The sequence below is a fragment of the Anas platyrhynchos genome, chromosome 10 (genome assembly GCF_047663525.1).
Source record: "Anas platyrhynchos isolate ZD024472 breed Pekin duck chromosome 10, IASCAAS_PekinDuck_T2T, whole genome shotgun sequence".
Taxonomy (NCBI): Eukaryota; Metazoa; Chordata; class Aves; order Anseriformes; family Anatidae; genus Anas; species Anas platyrhynchos.
Window position 1 is genome coordinate 18018133 of NC_092596.1, and position 22381 is coordinate 18040513.

At 44.7% G+C, this 22381-nt stretch overlaps 1 protein-coding gene across 12 annotated transcripts in view; it reads right to left on the reverse strand.

Moving 5' to 3' along the window:
* Window positions 1-926: 926 nt before the first annotated feature.
* The window catches only part of ATP11C (ATPase phospholipid transporting 11C), a 58604-nt gene continuing 37149 nt past the window's right edge, over window positions 927-22381 (reverse strand). For 4 of the 12 annotated variants that reach the window (XM_027464861.3, XM_027464867.3, XM_027464866.3 and 1 more), the window contains exons 18-29: window positions 21741-21922; window positions 20441-20704; window positions 19895-20069; window positions 18612-18714; window positions 16985-17130; window positions 16504-16563; window positions 15336-15463; window positions 12861-12996; window positions 11055-11120; window positions 10086-10189; window positions 9030-9183; window positions 927-4493 (exon numbers count right to left, since the gene is read on the reverse strand). In XM_027464861.3, the coding sequence (XP_027320662.1) occupies window positions 4377-4493; window positions 9030-9183; window positions 10086-10189; window positions 11055-11120; window positions 12861-12996; window positions 15336-15463; window positions 16504-16563; window positions 16985-17130; window positions 18612-18714; window positions 19895-20069; window positions 20441-20704; window positions 21741-21922 (1635 nt within the window). In that variant the 3' untranslated portion in view covers window positions 927-4376. Of the gene's footprint in view, window positions 4494-5575; window positions 5672-6741; window positions 6833-9029; window positions 9184-10085; window positions 10190-11054; window positions 11121-12860; window positions 12997-15335; window positions 15464-16503; window positions 16564-16984; window positions 17131-18611; window positions 18715-19894; window positions 20070-20440; window positions 20705-21740; window positions 21923-22381 lie in introns of those variants that run through there. The other 8 variants (XM_027464862.3, XM_072043191.1, XM_072043190.1 and 5 more) reach the window with 6 other exon arrangements.

A 22381-nucleotide genomic window follows, 5' to 3' on the forward strand; every position in this document is an offset into this window, starting at 1 on the left:
CATTGCTTCTCCTTTTGAATGTGAGGTGGTACACAGCTGTTTTAAATGCAAATTTGGAGCTTTCTGAAGCAGCTCTGAACCACAGTGCTTACTCTGACTGCTGTGTCCCGTCAGCCGGGACGGCCAGCTCAAAGCCTCCCAGTCCTTCAGCTGATTTTCACCATCACTCCACATAAGCTATTAAGAGTCTCGATGCGTGTATCTAGTTTCCAGTAGTACAAGCTTCTTCTTAAAGGTTATAGTTTGTTTTAAATAGCACAGCCATCTGTCCTACAGCGGCTCATGGGAGCTGCAGAAATCAAAGCAGCCAAAACTGAATTTATCAAATTGACTGTCAGTTTTCATTATGAACGTTTCAGTTTGAATCAGACATCCTAAAGAAATAAAGTATATGTTTTTCATGTCTTACACAAGCACTGAGAGACTCACTTTTCATTATACTGTTGGAATCTCAGCAATGCAAATATGTGGCCTGCACTTCACCAGCTCCAGGCGCCTTACCAACCATAGAATAAGCCTCATTTATGTGTTTCTAGTCTTTCAACTTAAAAAAAAAAAAGCGGCTTGGTACAGGTTAGCCATGACACCCAGAACCAATGCACAGCATTAAGAAAAAATCATGCATACATGGATATGGAAGCTGGACACATGGACCTGCATTTTATTTTTTACCCTAAATGTCCTGGTCAGATAAAGCTCTGAGTTTAACTCTTCTAAAAAGTTAAATCAATTTATTCACTTAATTCATGGGACTTGTTTTCTTAATTTGACAGATTATTGTTCAGGAAAATTGCCAGATATGTGCGGCAGCTGGCACCAGCTACCCCACACTGAAAATGCCCACAGCCCGACTTGTAAAAGCCCACGTATAGATCATTGCAAGACAGGTGTAGGAGCATCCAAGGAGACAAGACACACAACAAATATTTATTAATCAGAACAACATACCAAAGTTTATTGATTACTTCAAACAAAAGTTTTCATAATGAAAAAAGAGCAAGTTGCATTCATAAAAGGTAACATTCACATTCAATTTCCTTTATATAAAGCAACATAAATGTATAAAATTGCATTTAAGTGAAAAAAATGTAAGGTTGCAGTCCTTTTTTGCAAGAAGCTGAAAATGTATCTTCTCATTGCCTGTATATAATTTACACTTTCTATATACTATATGTTGTGTTGTTTTGTTTTGTTTTTTTTTTTTTTTAAAAAAATCCATAGCTGGGAAATTGGATGAATAGTGCAGTATTAGGTAAGTTTTTCAACTGTGTGTACCCGAATTCAAATTTAAGCCTGTATGCAATTCCAAGTCATTTATAATATTCTCATAACAATTAGGATTAGTTTTTTGAAGAGTAGCTATGAATACAGCGAGTTTTCCCATTATCACATTACATTTTTGGAGGAAATCTTAATTACTTTGCTTATCTTTCAGTGTCACTAGACAATGATTAAACTTCAGTGGATTACTATGAAAAACCCCAGCCTTTTCCTTCACGTTTCCCCACCGATAAGCCTGTACTGACCTTTTAGCTCACTAACGAGCACTGTAACAGTGCAGCTTGTGTTATGGCATATGAACAACAATCACAGCATTGCTGTCAGATTACTGCCACTGCCCCCGGCCTGACGGCTGATACCTTACGCTTAATATCACTGCCTTTTCTCTCCTTCTGTGACTCCAGCACGTGTGTCCCATTCCCCCTGATTTCATGATGCATCCACAGCAACAGAAATTTCACTTCTGCTGATGCTGAATAAGGAGGGGCGGCTCTTCTGGCCCATAGCAGCACAGCAGTCCTGGAACTACATCCATGCCCTAGCTGGAAATCCAAGCCCAAGAAAACCTGCTTTTCCCCAAAGGAGCTGCTATTCCTGACATTTTAACACCACCCTGCTTTTCAGCGTACATGCCTTAGGGTTGAATTTACAGCTACAGCTATGGCTTGCTCCATGCTGAGACTGGATACTTGGAAATGGGAAGATTTGGTTCCTAGAAGGCTTCAGCTTAACACAGGCTGCAGCAATCAGCCTGTTTCAGTGGCTTTATTCAGGCAGGTCACACATTGCACACACATGGCAAGCTTCGCTCCGTTCCCACTAACATCAACAGCGAGACCTCCAGCTGAATCTCACAGGAACAGAATTTGACCCTAGAAGTAGAATACAACAGAAAACAAACTGAGAAGCACGTTGTCAGGCTTGGGACAGCTGGGGCTTGGAATGGTTTTGAATCACAGGAATTGCGCGGTTTAGCGCCTGCGTTTTAAAGGTTATGTAAACACAAGTCAGCAACTGTATATTTAGGTAGAAAGGTTAGATTTGGCATAAAGAGCGCATCTTCATTGTATTCATCGCATACTTGACCTGTAGGCACCTCATTTTAGCAGTTAAAGTTGAGAATCGGGCAAGGTCTGCAAGTTGAATTCTAGGTCCGTGAGGTGAGCTAGAAAAAGGAAAAAGAAAAAAAGCTTTGCCCATGGGACACATGCTGGAAGCGCAGCTCCTTACTTGCATGCCGCAAGGAGTCGAGCTGCGGTTGCTCACAAGGTGACAGACACCACTTGCGTTGAGGCCAGTGCAGAGCATATAATACAGCAGTCCTGTCCGCAGGCCCCTGCTGTGCGGGATGGTTCAAGGGCAGCCACAGGGACTCTGCCCGTCTCTCTGCTCCTTCCATCCCTATCCCCTCCCACACAGGTAGGGCCACCACAGAGTCCTTGTCACATATGGCAGATGTGCCTGCAGCCTATCTGGATCCTGCTTGAATTTTTTTGAAAAAGATGAATTTTGCAGCCAGAGAGCAAGAGACTCTTCAGAGAATTAACAGTCCACTCTTTAGCAAAATTTGATGAAGGGAATGTTTGATCTAGCCCCAGTTTGTTGTTCCCTTGCACGGAAGCAAAACTAAATCTAAGAGACATAGCAGGAGGTAAAAACCCAGCTGCAGTGTAGAGCTCGTTGCTCCTGAAGGTAGACGTGAGTGTGTATCACAGTATTTCTGTGCAAGCCTCCGGCCGCAGGCTGTGCCCACAGGGCAAGGGGAAGGCAGCACGAGGGAGGACCTTCACACGTTGGGCGGTGGCACGCAGGGTGCTCCGTGACTGCTTATGACTCAACACGATGAAAAAGCTGCTTTTTCCACATATGAAGTGTCAGAGAAAATTGAGAGTCAGGCATCTTGCTTCTGCTGCGCAAACTTAAAGAAAAGTTCCCACTACCTTGCTAAAGGTAGACTGAAAAAGAACATGCCAATCGAAAACCAAATGAAGTGTAAAATGAAATCAGATTAATGTACTTTTATTTTTAAAACCAACTTCTGTTTTCTTAGTGCAAATAACTCAAGATGCAGTTTTATGCCTGTGAGTTCACAGGCACCATCCAGGTCCCTGGGACTGGCCAAGGACTGCGCTGTCACTCAGACCTTCCAAGTGTTTCACCAACTGCACGCTGCAGTAACGCAAGCACAGCCACAGGAGCCGGGGCAAACCTGGGCTGGAAGTCCGGCACAGCTGAGCTTTCAAGGTTCTTCCCTCCCCAGGAAAGTTTCCTTACTCCATGAACAGTCCTGGTACATTTCCAAAACAAGGGAAAACCATCCTGACTCCACTTGCCACCAGGAGCAAACCCATCAGCACAGAGCAAACCAACACAGGAGGACGCCCAGCACCACACTGTCTGCACGCTGTCACTGCTTATGGGTCAACTGATTGCTTCCAACCATCCCGGAGGGACGTGTGACTGAACACTGCGATGCCAGCGGTGATTTTTCCCGAGTCTTCAAGTATTTCTGCCACATGCATCTGGCCACCCTACGCCAGGAGGGGGCAGCCCTCGCGGCGCCAGGCAAGATGCTCACAGGGATGCATCTGGCTTCTGCGCTGGGGGAGCGGGCTCTCCCCTGCGCCTTCGGGGAGCCGGCCAGGGCTGTTATTGGGTTACAGTCTGTGCTACTTCTTTGGTCAGGTGAAGCAAGAGACTTCAGCAACTCTCTGCTGCTCCCAGGCAGATCTGCAGCGGTGAGAGGAAGCCCCCATGTGACGTAGGGAGGCATTTCTCTCTTGCACTTTGATCATGCTGTTTTAGAACAATTCCAGAAGATGCTTTCCCAGTCTCCAATTACCATAGTCTTCTGATTTGGCAGATTTTTTTTTTTTGGGGGGGGGGGAAGGAAGGGAAGGAAGAAGCAACAAGACCAAAGACAAACAGGTACCGCGGCCAGTGCCTGGCTACTGCTTCATCAGCATGGCTGCTTACATACTTGGTAATATTAAACAGAACTGTTACGTTAAAAAACACGTGGTTTTGTTTGCTTGTTGTTTTTTTGTTTTTTTTTTCCTACAGGATGACAATATGCACTGTTTGTATGGAGCATTTTAAAGTATCCTGAGGGGATATCTTTCTGCCGAATTAGTAACAGCATCTTCAGTCTTCACATAGCCATTCTCTATACGTTTGTATGACACTAACATAGGCAGATCAAATGGGCCAGTCTGCAAAAATCAGAAGGAAAACACACGCATTGCAATTGTTACATTGCCAAAATCATAACCCTTTTTGCATTGTTATTTTTAGAGAGAGAAAAAAATTTATGGGAGAGGAAGAATGATTAGAGTAGGATAAAAGTGCCAAACTCCATTCACAACAGGGGGGTGAACACCGGGACAATAAATCATGGTGCAGAGCCCAGCCCTGCAGGGCGGCGAGCACCACCTGCCGCCCGCCAGGGCATGAAGCCCAGCTGTGGGCTGCCGCCCTCGGCCGCTTTCCCTGCCATTCTGATGATGAGATTGGATTCTCCACAAGCAGGTGGGGGCACATAGCAAGGAGGGGGCCACAGAAAATCTGCATTTTAATGCTTGCAGCTGACACCACACAGCTATGTAACATCTCAGCTAAAAGCTACGTTGTGAATTCAATTCGGCACTTTTAATTTTTTTCTGTGGCAAGAAGACAGCTTTTGGCTTACTACGATGTTTAGAATCAAATAAGCTTGTACCAGGATGTTCCCAGTGTATGTATATGCATACAGACACAGAGACATGCCTGCCATACGCTACATTGACAAACAGACAAGTACACGTGTTTAGTTTCAATCTATTTTGATGAATTAAAATTTACTTATTTCTATCTGACGACAGCATGCACCCTAGAAAATTGGATTTTTGTACTATTCAGATGCAATCTGGGAATCATTTTAATGGCTTAGACTTGAATACTTCATTGCAAGCACATCAGTGCTAGCTTTTATAGCCAGTTAGCACAATTCACCACCTGTATTCTCATGCTGTTAATGTTAGACCAAAATATCAGTTATACTGAAGGATTTGTTTTGAATACAGCAAAGTATTTCAGATTGAGTGCATCTTCGTGTGTATGGGCTTCTGCAAACACTAGATAGGAGATGTCCCCACATTAAAATGCCTCCCAAGTATTGCATCCCCATTTCACAAAGACAGGTGCCCCACACCAATAATCAAGAAGATTACAAGAACCACAGTTTAATTGATTTGGGAAGTTACATTTGGTTAATCAACACCTTTTAAAACCATCCCAACTCCTTAGGACAGGGTACCTGTTACAACACATTAGACTCATCTGAGAATGTTCTTAAAAGGAGTGGTCTGGCAGAAGGTCTGGACGACAATGAATCAGGTGCCTTCCTACTGCTCTGCAACAGCGAGGCAAAAATACTTGTAGCACATGCAACACTTTAACCTACCTAGTGGTCCAACAACAAGAAACACACACACACACCTTTTTACAGGCAACTAAATCATACCACAAGGGATGTAACAATACACACTCCCTGAATACCACCGTGATCAATACTGGCTGGGTTTTTCAGTGCAAGAGGCACAGATGGCACTCAGCAAAGAGCTCTGCTTCCCAAAATGTTTACCTTCAGGCTTGGAGGTTTATGCTACAGGTGCTTTCGAGAGAGAAACATCTTCACTCTCCTTAGAACCAGTATTTTTTAAAACAATGAGTGATACCAGGGAAACCAAGCCCTAGGGGCACGTATCCAAGGCACTTAGCACTGGGGTGAGCCACCTCAGCCACTTGTGGTGTGAGTGCCAAGGCTTACGTGCCTGCACAAAGGGCAGCTGTAGCGTCAGCAAGAGTTGTGTGCTGGGCAAGAAGGGTGCCCAAGCAGCTCCTGCACTATCCAACAAGCATATCCAACAAACAACCTGGCTGTTTGCAAGGTCATCCAGTAGGATGATGAGAATTGAGTCCACTTTGTTCTACGCTTCAGTGAAATTTGTATCTAGCCCACTAAAACAAACCTACAGAGGGGAGGGAGAAATGGGGAGACAGATCCATGACTAGACAAAATTATGCAGCAGCACCGATTTCCATGAACAGGAACAATTCACCCCAGCTGAGGACCTGGTAGAAACCCCAGCATCACGACTGATACCTGCCTGAATTCCCCTGAGCACCTAAAGGGCCACCGGGCACAAAAGCATCACCTGCACCCATGACACAGGTGCTGAGCATGAGCAGCTCAGCCACCAGGTGTGCAGCTGGACCTGAGCATCTGAACAGCAGGAGGCCAAAGGGGCAGAGACAGACAAAACATTTAAGCAAAAGATTGAAATTAAAGCAATGGGGGGTAGAGGGAAGCAGCCTCTTGCTGGGTGAGCAAATCTAAACACCAGTTTTTAGCAGTTATGCATTAGAAGAAGGAAAAAGCAGGAGAGCAAGCAACACGTACTGACTCAGAAAGGAAATCACCTTATTCGCTCCAAGAAAAGCTGTGATTGCTGGAAGTTTGAGAAAGCATGAAGATAGTGGATGTTCCTGAGGAAGGAAGGCGCTTCGTTACCTAGTTCACAACAGCACAAAAGACAGAAAATTGCAGTACAAGAGAGAGAGAAAGGCAGAAACCAAAGAAAATAAGAATGCGCCTTGCAGTTAAAAACAAAAACAAAACAAAACAAATCCACACAGAAAATTTAATAAAAACTGAACAGAGCTGCTGTGTTGTGTCATACAGAAACTCAGTCCCATACAGGTCAAGGGCAAGCTCCTATCAGCCTGGCTTTGGTCCATCTTTTCCTTCCCGAGGGGACCCTGAGCTGTCAAGCTGGGTGTTCAGGCAGCTAAACAAGGACACTGATCTGGTTTTGTACATAACGCTCCCCTTAGGAAACTTGTATCTATCTTTTCCAATATTAAGCTTAGGATTCTCAAAAAGGATCTCAATTTAAAATCCTCTACCTAGTCTTGGTTGCCTTTGAAAAACTGGGTGGCTGACTTCAATGTCTGACAGCCAGCACGGACATCTAGAGCTGGTATCTGCTCCAGGCATTTCATAAAGCTCTTAACTTGAAATGTACTTTTCAGTAAGGCTCAGCCTGCATTTAGTTTAGAATGCACATACGAAGAGACTTTTCTAGTTGACACTTGGTGTTGATTTGCTAAACGATTTCACAAGAGCTGTTTTTAACGCATTTAAAGCGCACTTGAAAGCGAGCATTAAATGCGAGAATGGATCTTCTGGCCAAGAGCTGGAAACAAAAATGGGTCTCCTCTTGGGTGAACTGAGCTGGGGTTTGGTAACCCCCACGTTTCCCTTCTGGGACAGTGGGCTCAAACTGCCCTATGACTGGAGCTGAGAGCAAATCATTTCCATCCTCCCCAATCAGGGTGTCAATCCAGAAACTATTAAGTCATGCTTACAAGGAAGAAATAACATGGAACTGGGAAGAATTTAGCTATACTTATTTTACCATCTGTATTGCTTTCAAATTTAATGGTTTGGGTGGTGTTTTTTTTTTGGTCTTGCAGACACATGTTTTACTTCACTGATACTTTGCCAAGCTTGTACTTCAAGGGTTATGGGGGGAAAAAAAAACCTTACTACTTCATTGGATATTTTAAAAAGATTATTAGCTCTATTAAAAAGCATACTAGTACCAAAAATAACAGGCTATCCCAGGTGAAGAAAGTGCCCTGAAACCTCACAGGACCTACCAGCTTCAGGAGAGAAGCCTGTTCTACACCTCAGTATTTGAAACGTCACCCAGTGTTTTTGTGTGACACAGAGCCCTGCCCAAGCTAGGTAAAATCAGCTCCGCACAGCCCTGCGGGGACAGTGGAGCCAGTTCAGGGTACAGCTGGCAAAGGAGTCACCTCTGCTGTGCCATCAGCTTGCAGCAATGGAGACACCCAGGCCAAAACGAGCAGTGACAGTGCACACTGCTGCTGTGGGCACCGCTGCCTCCTGCCCCTTGGGCTGCATCGACAGGCTGTACTCCATTGCTGCTTGAGAAAACACAGAGCTGATGGCAAGAGGGCAGGAGTGGCTGGCAGCTCACCGCTTGCTGACCTGCTGCAAAACTTGCTAAAATCGCAGGAGGGAAGAGAGGCACTGCAGGAGGGAGGCGAGGCAGACAGAGCGACAGGTGGCGGAGCACGGCCAGGGAGCAGGCGCTGCCCAGGAGGACGATGCTGCAGGGATGCTCGTCACCTCTGGGCGAGCACATGGCAAGGGACAAGGACTGTCTCCATGGGGTCACGCTCTGTGTAGAGTAACCCTGAGCACTACTGAGGAGAGCTGGACACTAATCTCACACTGCTGCACTGGCCCCCAGTTATTAGGGAGATGGGCAGATGTGACAAGACCTGCCTGAATCGCTTCCCTGGTGCTGGCACCTGGAGGGCATACGCAAGCAGAACGTCTTGACTTAAAATCAAGTTGCTTTTGTCAGTACACACTGTGGTTTGGTTGATCAGTTTGGATTGGAAAAGGGTTATAGTACTTTTATAAGAGGGAAGCTTTCCATCCAGCCTGGGTAATTAAGGAAAGGCACTGGTTGAGTCTCACCACACTAGAGATCTAGGCTATATTTTTAGATGAGCTTCTTGACATTTCTGGCATGTGAAAGAGCAAGACGCGACTCTAGCAAGCCTTCCTCGAGATGTGAATGGCACACAGTGCTATTACAGGCTCATCTGGTGCTTAAGAATAGAAGAGGCCTTTATGATACATCACACAGTATTTTCACCTTGCTCCTTACCTGATGACTTTTCTCTTTTATATTTTTTAAAACTATTAGAAGAATTTCTGGGAAAAGGCTGATAAAGATCAGGAGAATTATTGCCAGCCACGTGGAAACAGAAGTCAGCATATGGGCAAATACAAAATACATTCTTTGCTGCTTCAAGAAAGGCCTGAAAAAGAAAAGATACAAACACATTCTGGTTAACACTGTCAGCCACACAAGTTTCCCAACTAGGTCAGACTGGGATCAAACTGTTTGCAGTAACACCTCCCTTCCCAAGGCAGATGGGTACAGCCTGCACAGAAATAGGCTGCCCCTTCCCCTCCCCACTCATCTCCTGCCCTCAGCTGCGCTAATTCTATAGGACTGTCCGGCAGCCTCCTGGGACTACTCTTATGTTTCTCCCATCTTCATACTGCCTCTTTCCCCCACTTCTTGGCCAAGCCACTGTTCTTCCTTGTTGCAGCAGCAGCTGGACCTGTGCTTTCTCCTGTCTCCCTCTCCCTTGGCTGCCCCACAATGCCAGGCCCTATAGCTCTGAGTCTGTTCTTCCCTTTCCTATCCCCAGGTTTTTTCCAACGTAATTTTTTTCCTTTCTTTCCCACCCACGTGCACAAATGGATGCTGAAATATTTACACTGGCACCTCCCAGTGAAGACAGCAGCCTCAGCACCAGAAATGCCCCTGTGGGCAGAAAGGCAAACTGCCTCTTGCCAGAACCAAGCTCCTGGGCTGCAAGCGGGTGCCACCTGCCTCCAGGCTGCTGCACAGATCTTGTCACACAACAGCCCTCTTCCAGCAGTGCTGTGTGGAGAGAGCATCCCTCCCCAGGAACAAACCCAACCATGACAGCACTAGAATATTCCATCTGAAGACATAAAAAAGCAAACCTGTGCTGCCTACCACTATTAATCACCACGATCAGTACTAACACGTGCTTATCATAGCTGCAAACACCCCGCTGTCCCCAAATCTTTGGGTAACCCAAATGAGGAGACATGGCAGTCACGTCCAACACAAAGCAGGTGATGGACATTCCCTTAAAGTACCATTGAAAGAAAAGATACTTGCCAAATGACTCCTCCCCAAAAGAATGAGAAAAACACATAGAAGGCAAGGGAGCCCCATATCACAAAGTGGTTCATCCACGTCCAGAATCGAGTATCTAATGCTAGCTGTGTAAATAAAAATTTAAAATAAAAATAAACAGGCAGAACAAGTATTACAAGCAGAACGTACTCAATTATATTTATATAAAATTTGTCTGCTTTCAGAGTACGACTGAAGTTTTCCAGTCAGCTACCTCTCTGTGTATGAACACCTGGGAAACACTTTCAATATCTACAGACTGGCAAAACATCAGCAGGGAAGCAGCAAGTTTCTAATTGCAGATGATACTTTTTAATAGAATAAGTTTGATGCAACCTCTGATGCTACATGAAACAAATGCGTAAAGGTTGCAGTAATTGTAATTGCCTTCTGTCACCACCTGCTGTCCTGAACCAAACATAAAAGACCTTTTGTAAGGCCTTATGCAAACTGTTCATTCCGGAAAGCTCCATGAAACAAAGCATTTTGGCTGTTATTGTTTGACAGATGTGCTTTTGTGATCCCTATGGTGCTGAGCAGCATCTGAAAGATAGCAGTCAGACCCAAGTACTCGGTTATTCCTTTCCTCTTTCTGGAGATGAAAGCCAAGGGGCGTTAAGCGTGGGGAAAAAAAGTCAACTGTAACCAACCGGAGTTCTCAGAAGAGGGCAAAACATGGGGAAATAATTTACCAGAGCATAAGCACTTGTCATAAGCACACACAGACCAGAGGCTACACAAAGAACAGCAGCCACTAAGCCACTCATAAATTCCTGCCTGTCTGGAGGAACAGAAGATACAAAGTGTGGGGGAAAAGGTATTCATAAAATACATCTTCAGTGTATTCACCCAACGGGGTAAATACTGCACAGGGTAAATACTGTTTTATATTGCACTATATACACAACATTCAAAAAAGAACTGCAAGAAGAAGGGAAGAAGGAGGCTAACCTTCAGAGTGACGGTGAACACCAACACAGTGAAAACAATCGTTCCGAAGGTCCAATTTCCGAACACCTGGAAAACACGTTGCGTTGCCACATGCGCCTCTGTCCACCTCGTTCAAGAGGAACAGAAACGACGACAATGACAACGGTGCAAGCAAGGACAGGGAGGGGAAGGAGGGATGGCGCGACTGCTACTCGGGCTGCGCGCTGGGCGCTCAGCACGCCAGCCGCCCGCTACTCTAACCCTGTGCCATGCACTACCACGGACAAGTGACCCGGTGTCGTGACAGTGACAGGTACAACCTCCTACTAACAGCAATGTTGACTGAGAACACAAGTCATTTGGACCACCTGCATTTCATGACTTCTTGGTCATTTACTCAGTTTCTGCTTTCTCGTGACACAGAACTATCGCAGCACCTCTGGTTATCGTGCCATTTCAGTCCCACTTGCAGGACGCACCAGTGGGTGCTTCTCCATACGAGAATACACTGGTTTATTTTGCAGATACTAGTGACTACGCACAACAAAGAAAAGCAGATACTGTATATAAATCCAAATGATGGCAATGAATGGGACAGATGCTTACCAAAGGCTGTCAAGATCTGAATGCATACATTAAAACAGAAAGTGAAATGTAAAAGTTTTTAAAAAATGCAAAAAAATTAAAGTCAATAGGAGCGAAAAAGGAGTCAATCAAACATACATGGATATTATGAGCAATTGCTGGTAGCAGTTCTTTACAGGCATAAGTGCTTACAAAACAGGACAAAACCACAGGTCTTATTTTAGTGCCACATGGACTTGACCTCTCAAAGCATCTGCAGTGCTTACATGTTTTATTCAAATGCAATCAGAATGGCTATAAATACAGAAAGGCACTGAATCTACAGTACATGTGCGTGACTACACATAGCTGGGGCCATAAATGGTGGCACTGATGCAATGTATGCAAATCTCAGCTTTCCTCCACCTGTTGTCCCCTAAAAAAAAAAAAAAGCTAAGGTGTTTTCAAGGATCGCAAGTGATGGTGTAAAGCTCTCCATCAGCTGAGAACTGCTAACACCTCCCTTCAGTGGAGGGTGTCCCCAGACAGTGCAGACCACCACGTGCAAGGCAGCTGCACTGCACCAATGCTTTGCTCTGTTCTCAGCTAACCAGCAAAAAAAAAAACCTTAAGTTCTTTCCCCCTCCCCATCTTCCTGTGCAAGTTTGCCTGGGCCAGCTCACACATCTCGCTCACATGGTGATGCAAACACCGGTCCCAGTGCAAGAGGCACGAACAAGCAGACAGCAGGGACAAGGAGAGCAGCCTGCTCCCTTTTGATGGCAGTGCTAACTTGTGCTGGCTTCGGCACAGCAGCAAGCTGCCAGCACCAGCCTTCCCCCTCGCAACGGGAGGTGGGGGGCTGGATCAGGCTTTGTGCAGGCACTACTTTGGTCCCTTGTGGCCTGGGCAGGGTTTCCTCGCTGCCCTGCACCCAGCCAACTCCTGGGACCATGTGGAGGGGTGAAAGTGCACTGTGCAAAGCACAGGCTGGAGACATCGCAAGGGTGGAATAAAGTTCTTTGTAAGACTACTTATTGTACCTAGAGAGCATAACCACCTCTACACTGTTTCCATGGCGATTTGGAAAATGTTTCGTTTTAAGCATTTGCTGCAGAATCACACCATAAGCAATGCTACACCGTTGGACGAGACTCGAGACACAGCGCACAGACTAAGCGTGTAGATATTCACTGACAGGCATATAAAAGAGGCAGGGCACAAAAGAAACACTCATCTTTCTTTCTTTTTTGGTGTTGTTACCTTTCCGTTATCTTCCAATGACGAATTTTGAAAAAGAAAATAAACCCCAAAGAAAAACACAAGTCCTTCAAAGGCGCCCAGGAAGGTCCAGTACAAGAAAGGCCTCCACTGCAGCATTGCATTATCAGAAACTTTCCTGCCAAGAAAACAAGCAACAAGAAAATTACCATCATGTAGGTCCTGCTGCAAAGCCCAGGGTTTCCCTGGGCTTGGAGCAGGCCCTTGCCGTAGAAGACAAGAAGATAAAACACAAATACCTGCCAGTAAACGGGACTTAAACATTTGCTATATGCACATACTGGTCCTAATAAATCAAAAGACACTCAGCATATTTTTTTTTTATCTTTCTCTAGGTAATGCAGACAAAAATCCAACCCCATCCAAATGAAGCAAGCAGCTGTAATGCAGTCCCAAGCATCTCGTACAAACACCTTGCTGCCTCCCCTATCCAGAATTAACAACTCCTGAATTTCAAAACCAGGGCTATGTCGAAGAAGAAATGCGTAAGATGCAAAGAACTTGTGGCACGCTTCCCTCTCTTTTTGTTGAATGTTAAAACTCACTTTTTGGGAAAGCTCTGTGAGTGCTGTTCCTGGAAGTGGTGTTGTTCTGTACAGGCTGAAAATAAAACTCCTGAATCGTACCGTGGGTTTTTAGCACGGGGGTTTTAGCAGAAGGCTCTTGGCTGAGAACAGGAATAAGATCTGGCACGGAGGCAGCAGCAGCAGGTTGATGCACGTTGACAGGGCCCTGTGAGGACATGCTCCAAGGCCACTGTCACAGCCACGGAGCTGCAAACCCAGGACCACATCCAGCTTTGGTTCCTTTGGTCCCTGCTGCAGGTCTCCAGCAGCAACCCCAGGGACCTATGCTTTTGACTACACCTCAAACAGCCTGACACTTGCTAGACATGAAAAGGAAATACTGTTCCAGAAGTCTTTCCCCAAAATAGTTGAAAACCGCTGCTTATGCTTAAAAAAGCTTCTTGCATCACTATATTTTCAGATGACCTTCTTTAAAACTTGAAGATTGATGGGGGATGAAAGCATGTTTATGGCAAAACCAAAAATCCTCTCTTCTCTTTTTTTTTCCTTAACTGTTCAAGCAAAACATCTATTATCAGCAATATGCACCCTGTAAACAGGTGTGATGCTGAGCTCCAGTAATTGCAATTTCTAAAGCAAAACACTACTGGAATCCTATGCATGATATTCTCTAACATACTGTAATTTGGGTATGAGTAAGGAGCACAGATAAATCAGACCAAGAGCTATTTTTGCAAGGAGAGAAAATGTGAAGAGCCTCCTCAGTGCAATCTGTTTTGCATTCACATTTATGGCCTGCAGCACTCATCGTAAACAGACTTTTTACTGTGCCTCAGACTGGAGATCTGCACTGCAGCAACTCAGCACTTCATACGGCAGAGGCACAGCAGTCATTCTGTATTCAGCAGCACATGCACAGTCCTGAATATTCAAAGTGAAGCTATCTGACTGCACAATTAATCTGTTTTCCCTCAACTCACATACACCAGTGATCAGACAGCTCACCAGGTGAATGCTCAGGGGGCTGCTGTTATTGGTCTATGCTGCACAATATTCAATTACAAATTTATTTAGAAATACGTATGTTTTGCCATATGAGTGGAGGAACACAGAAGTTTAATCAATCAGAACTGAGTAGCTATTTCAGAAATACTCATATCCCCGGAAGGGCTGCACTCATGTGCATGTATGGGCAGGGGTGGGAGGAAGACATGAAGTATTTCAGGTTCTGCGGGAGGTCAGGGACTCCCCCAGTTGCAATGAAGTAGAAAAAGAAGCCAGTAAAGCAGGGAGAGATCGTCTCCTCTTAACCTCTACTTTCCACCTGCAATGTGGAGGAAACTCTGAGCGCAAAGAGCATGGCTCCCAGGTAACTCGTTTTGAAATGGAGATTTGCCCTTTGGGGGATATCCATCCAGACCAGCTGAGAAACTACCTGCTTGAGTTGTATTTCATGAGCATTCACTTTCCTGTAAATTAATAGATCTCTCTTCTCCTGAAAGATAGATTTTCCCTCCATCTATTGCATGCTGCATCATGGGCTTGGCTCACGCCACCTGGCTCAAAACTAACATGAGTGAATGCTCTGGCCAGAGTTGCAACTTGCTTTACTATAGAGGAATAATTCCATCTACAGACCCCCCCTCCCTCCTTTTTTTTTTTTTTTTTTTTTTTTTTTTAACGCAGACAGAAGGGCAATTTACTGGACCAGATACTGTGAGAGGGCATAAATAGAAATAGGTATTAAACACGTAAGCAGCGGGGACATAAAAAAATCTTTTCTCCAGTTCCATGGCTACCTTGTCACCATCACAGGGCAGGTACACCAACCAGCTCAAGTGATCCCTGATGGATTGTTTCAGGCACCAACAAAGCTTAAACTGTGGCCAATGAAGCAGTGCTGAGGCTTACCCAGCCCTTTGCTACTTACATATACAATTGTGGATCTGAGGTCAGCGTGTCAATGTTGATGTGCTGCTCCAGGAGGCTGTAAGCCAGGATAGGTAGTGACGTGAAGCAGATGTTGTACATGGTAAGGTAAGCAGCATCATACAGAGGCTGAGAAGAGGGAGAAGGGCAAAATGAGACAGAAACTTGGCTTTAAAAGTCTCCCCATAAACAGATTTACAGTTTCCAGCCCTTGCCTCCATACATAACCCATGGACACACCCCTTTGTCACAGACACAAATCACGCCCCGGGCAATGCCAGCGGGGCCGAGGCACCCACAGGCTGCGTGGCCAGAACCCTATGGCCACTGAGGGCAGCCCCACTGCCAGCAGCTCCATACCTGTCTGGGCTGGGCCCCATCTTGACCTCCAGAAAAACATGATTAAACAGTCCTTATTGCAGCTTTTCTGTAGCTGCTCTTGTGCTGCCATTTCTATTAATACACTTGATGTCTCCTGTGACTCTCTAAAGACTAGACTTTTTTTTAGACTATGATTTTTCTTTTCTCTCTTTTTTTTTTTAAAGCAAGTGTTTCTGCTGAGACATGCAGAGAATAATCTCCTATGATTGCTTTTAAGACCAAGCAGACACAAAAGCACACAAGTGAACACAAAACCCAAAGAATTGTCTCCAAACACCCAAGCCCACACCTCACAGAAATCCGTCCTTCTGACACTCATTTGGACAAAGCAAGTGTTTGATGACGCTCATCATGTGTCTTACTTTAAAGGCTCTGATAAAAGAACAAACTGTTCCTTCTTTTGAAAGACAACTTTAATACAAAGAAATACTGCAGAGAGAAAAAGACCAGGAAGTCTTCAAAAAACTTTTCTCTTAAGTGTAGCAAAAGTAGGTGTTGGCAAACCAGCTAAGCCACCCTCCTGTTACTTTGGGAAGGCATCCATCCGTGTTTAAGCAACAAAAATGGGTCATGGATAGAAATGGAAAGCAAGCCAATTTACTTATTTTTCAACTGTAGGTTTCAAAAATATTATGCTGCAGACATGGTGCTGAGCAAGGTCAATTTGTACTATCACCTAAAGAAAGAAGAGGAAGAGACAGGATGCTCAGAAGTGAAATCTCTGCTACAAAGCCTTATGACGTGACTTGCTTTTTCCCTGTCTTTTTAGATATATTACTGGAAGTTACCTGCTGTGAGAATCCACAGAAGAACTGGTATAAAAATTGTGGTAAAATGAAGCAAAGGTTCTAGAAAAACGAAAAAAGAAGGGTTAGCAGGGAAGCATTTATGCACTCAGTGAATGCTTGACTTTTCATTCTAAATCTAAATATTTTTCCCCTATTATCAGATGATAATACCTGATATTATGATATCAGGTAAAGCAGGTGTCCTGGTTTCGGCTGGGATAGAATTACTTTTCCTCCTAGTAGCTGCTGTGTTTTGGATTTAGGATGAGAATAATGTTGATAACACACTGATGGCTTAGTTGCTGCAGAGCAGTGCTTACACAGAGTCGTGGACTCCTCAGCTCCTCACATCATCCTGCCAGTGAGGAGGCCAGGGGTACACAAGGAGCTGGGATGGGACAGAACCAGGGCAGCTGACCCAGACTGGCCAAGGGGATATTACCTACCATATGATGTCATGCAGAAAAACACACATCCTTACCTTATAGAAGAAATACTGTACAAGGTGTGCTATTCTCACATAATACAAATGCCCATGTGCTAGTAGCAATTTTCTTAAGTGTTTAAACTTTGGAACAGCATAGTCGCTGTTTCTTGCAGCCTGCCGTCCTTCTTTGCCTTTTATACCTGAAGACAGAAGAATTGCATGGGATTAATCCATATGGGACTGGAATTTGGACTGATGCTACCCATGCTTGTTCACATAAGTCTGTCTCAAGCCACGATAAAGGCCATACTTCATTCTTGCTTCTACAAGGACTTTACATTTCAAACATTTCCATGCATCCACCATGCATGCCCACCCGTGGCATTTTGGGGACTGTGCCTGCAGGCACAGAGTGGCAGGTAGACACCCCAGGAGAGCAAAACACTAAAGCTCTTCAAGACTTGGTGTGGCCTTGGCTCTAGGACAATCAGATGTGCCTCTGGAGTTTTTAATTTATATTTAGTTTGCTATCCAAGTTTCTATGTAAGAGAATGTGGTGAAGACTATCTAAATCCGATGAAAGATATCTAATTGGTTTCCCCAGGGGCTTGCCTGCATCTAGCAATCTGGTTATTTCACTGCAGATGCTCAGCCTCCCCAGAAATCCCCTCAGAGCAAAACTCAAGAAAGCCAGTTTTGTTCACTCAGAAACCACAGTCAAATGAACTACAACTATTCATTAGAGGCTAACATGCCATTTCCAACAGCCAGAAATAAAGAGGCTATCCTTTCTCTTCTATCTTTACCTTCTTCAATACCCTTTTTAGTAATATTAAAAAAATATCCAGTACTTTCAGAACCTCTGAAAACAATCTGCAGAAATTTAGACAGTTTGCATATGATGTCAGTCATATGGACAGGGCAGACAACACAGCAGAGCATCAGCCCCTGCAAGATGCATGAGATGCTAGCAGCTGCAATCCGCACTGCCAGGCAAACCCAGGTAAAGGATGAAGGCCAGCTTCAGCTCAGCTGAGATAAGCAGGTACAATCCCACTGAAATTCTCAGCACTGAATTTAATAGTGAAGAGAAGACTGGTGGAAATTATGTATTTAATTTAAGCTAGCATCAACCTTGTTTGTGCAGAAGACAGCAGAAAAACTCAGGTGTTTCACCACTGGGAATGAAGGAGGTGTAAACAGGGCCAGGTGAAGATGCAAGGCAGAACCAAGTCTTTCATACTTCATTACTTTTCCCCTTAAAAGTTATCCCTACTAAAGCCTGATGTTTTAACTGTACTGCATTTACAATGGCTGCCATTAATCACACATCAGTTTGCTACACGTTCCTTTCCTTCTGCCCAGTAAGCAACTTTTACCACCTTGAATTTGGCCATATAGTCGTGTGTTTTTTTGTTTGTTTGTTTTTAATACAAGCTCCAGTTTATCCAGTTATAAAGACAAAGAGCACATTACTGTTAAAGGTCAGCAACCCATGATTATGCCAAGTACTTATCTGGAGCAAAACCTTGCTGAAAGCAGCAGCACTTCCCACATTTTTCAGTGGGATCAGTTCAGTCCCAGGCAGAGATGCTGACCGTGCCTTAACACTGAACCTCAGCAACACAGAGGGACAGCAGACAAGTCGTAGGTGTTAGATGTTTGTTATCAGCAGTCTTACCTATTCCCACATGTGCTTCCAAAATCATACTAACATCATTTGCACCATCCCCTATTGATAGTGTTATTGGGCTCCCTTTTGTGTTCTTCACCATTCGCACAATCTAAAAAATTTAGAAAAGGATAGCAGGAGAAATAAAAACTTCAGAGAAAACAAGAAAACAATTAAAGAGATCCCTGCTGCCTCATCTGCAAGAACACTCCTCAGCAAGTAACCTGACTTCTGTGGCAACAAAGTAACACCAAGGGAGTTCAAATTAATAAAAATCCCTCCTTGTTTCCTTCGTAGTCACTAACTAGAGTAAAAGCCAAGAGTAAGCTTTTAAAGGCCAAAGCACAGTGCTTAAAAAGGAACCACTCACAGCAGTGTCCTCCCCTTCCCTCCTGCCAGATCCTGCTCTCTTACAAAGAAGTGGCCTCTCATGTATTTCACGTGGAAGTCAATCATACCCCGGAACAGGACTAAACGTGCTGTTTATTGTCCTTTTGATACCATCAGCCAGTGTGAGGAAATGATGGACTACACATTTAGAAATGAAAAAAGAACAATTGGGTTTTGTTTATTTCTAATTGGTTTGAGTTTGTGGCTTCCTGAAGGCGTATTTAAGACAGGGTTATGTTCATATTTGAAAGACTGGTGTTTCCATAACACTGTGAAGTTCAGACAAGGCTTATACATAGCCTGGAGAAGTCCTAGCTGATTAAGATGAGTAAGTTTTATTTAAAGCAGCACTGCAGGAAATGTAGCCTCACACCATTACACAGAAATAATCAGAATTTACATCTAAAGGCTACTTCCAAAAAAACATACCTTTAAGAAAAGGAAAGGAGTACTTGGCTACAACTTGTTGAAGGTTTGCTGCTACCTCACAATTCTTCATACTTGCTTCATCTTCCTGCCAAATCCATAAGTCAGACTGTTACAGCAATACTGCTGCGTTTTAAGTTAATGAACTCCTGTGCCATTTGCATTGTTTCCTACTCCCCAGGGAATAACAAGCTGCTTCACAATGCCCCTCCAGGAGCCTTTTCCTAAGCTTTGATATCTACCACTCAGTGCAGAAAATTCTATGATGGCAGCCAACCTCTCAAATCAAGAAACCAGATCTGAACTAGTTTGCAATGTTTTCAGCACCTTCTGGTGAACGAGGCAGCACTTTGTACTTAAATTTCTCACAACAGGTTTTGAAGCCCACCTACAGATCAGGTCAAGCCCTGCTAACAGATTAAGGGCATGTCATATCACTTCACAACAGCTTCAGTTGGTTAAAAAAAAGTAAATACCTGTGCTTTCTGCAACGGAGCCATTCGGCAGCAAAGAACTGCAGTACACTTCAAGCAGATTTGTAGAAATATGTTTTTGTAATTACTAGAACTGGAATCCTGTGAAGGATTGAGTATCAGCGACAGCGTTGAGCCATCTATAATCAGTCCATAGTCTTGACTCAACGTCCAGCTTCTAGAGCACAATGAGGAACAGATTTGTGTTATGGGAAAAAAGTTACACTTTAAGAAGTCAACCTAGCTGCTTACATCTTTGTGGAAAAGGAATTGCTCTTGTATTAATCTTTTCCCCAACCCTTTTGGGGAGGGTCTTAGCAATCTTAAAAAGCTTGGATTTAATACACGCCCTTCACTAAGGGAACTGCATAATTAGGTTCAAAACCAACTAATACTAGAGACAATGAACAACGCAAAGGAGCCAGCAGCAGCGTGTGCCAGTAGTGCATCCCCAGTGCCACAACATGGTGTAATTTCTTTATCAGGTTTGCATCCGTGCCCAGTACTATAATCCAAATGCGTGCAGGCTGGGTCCTCCTCATCACTCACCTCTTCAGGCCACCCCGGTGTTTGGGAACATCCTGAATCAGCTTTTTGTGGTACTCTAACAGGAGCTCATGGAGCCGGTCCTCCTTTCTCTCGCTCTCCCCCACTGTTTTCACCGTCAGCTCCAGCAGCTCGGTGCTGGTCTGGAAGAGCCTGCAGGCGTAGCAGGTGGACTTGGCCGTTTCCATCTTGTCTCCCGTCAGCACCCACACCTTCATGCCAGCAGCATGCAGAGCTTCAATTGTCTCTGCTGACTGTTCTTGCAGTCTGAACATGGAGAGGAAATGTGACTGATCAGATTTGCTTCGGAGGCAAGGCAGACCCTGGGCAGCTCCGCACTGCTGGTAGCATGCCAGTGAGCCCCCAGCGAGATCCCTGGCCAGGTCACAGAGCTGGACTCTCAGCACTGGCCACGTCCTGGCCACCTGGTGAGAGGATCAGCCACAGCTGTGTGCTGATGGACCACAAGCACCCACCTTCAAACCTGCTAGTGCACAACCCAGCGTGCAAAAGCACCATCGGTGAAAAACATCTCACACTTCCAGACAGAAGCAGAAAGAGCTTGGAGCAGCTCTCCACTAGGTGTAAATTGAGAAAATATGACGGCAGAACAAACAAGACCTTCAGACGAGGCTGTGAAGCCCTTCCCAGCAAGCCCCAGGCAGGCAGGAGCCTCAGAAATATGTTTCTGAGATACAACACTCCACGGGTGTAAAGAGGCTTAGCCTACATTGCCACTTAATCCACACTGCCTCAGCCCCCTCACCCCCAGGTATCCTTATTTTACAGGTAGGAAATATAAGATAGAGAGAAGTTAATTGATTGTCCCCATGGTAATCAGACTACTGCCACAGGAATAAGGATTAGAACTCGGCAATCCCAATCTTTAAAGTGCAGCCAAAATTCACTGCATTATACTCAATTTGTTTTGATATGCAAATTAACACTGCATGCATTCATTCACTTTCTGGAAGTGCAAGTACTTCTGTGGTTTCATTAATAAATCCTAATTTCTACACTAGTCAATTTTAGCAACTAGGGCAGTGTGTAATGGGTTGTGCCACAGAGTAATTGCCCTGGACACTTCCCACGTCTGCCTCGCTGCTCAACAATCACAGACTGTTCTGGGTTTTAATTCCCATGGCTCTCAGGCTGTCCTGTAACCACAGGTAAAGCCATCCCAGGCTGCACAGGAACCTCACTGCAGCTCACATGAGAGATCGTGGGTGCACCACAACACAAAGTCATGGAGAAACCGTGGGTACCATGGTGCATAACAGTGCCTGGTCTGTGTGCTCTTTACCTGTCTTCTACAGCAGTTGCTCCAATCAAGTGCATGTCTGCTTCTGTGTCTTCAAAAACCTTTGCCATCTTTTCTTCTCTGTCCTGCAGAGCCATCTTCGCTTCATTAAGCTGTCGGTCTATTTTATCATACTCCTTTTGAGTCAGTTCTTTGAATGCCACACAAAGTGTTCGGTAGCCATCCTTGTAGGAAGGAAAAAAAAAAAAAAAAGTGGACAAGTGCCCTAACACCGTATTTTCTGTAGCTCCCCACATTAGGCTCAGTATTTTTCCTCACTGTTAGTACTTTCAGTGAGTACTGAACCTGACGGCAATGATGCTTTGTTAGCTTAAGACAGAAAACCAATTTGTCTATGCTTATACAGGAGCTTCCTCACATCAGAGTACATTCACATGCACATAACGCACCAGACAGAGCAGATATCCTGCACCTAACACAGCAAGTGGGAATCAAGTGTCCCCACATCCAGGACTAAGGAAGGGACATGCTCCCACGTGCGACCACCTCTGCCAAAGAGGCCTCCCAGGAAATGCTTCTCTTCCACCTTTGCATACAAATCACAAGTGATTGAAAGACACCTCCCACCAGAGAAAAAAGTCTGCTATTGTTATTTTCTATTTTTAACTTGCTTTGGAGATGCT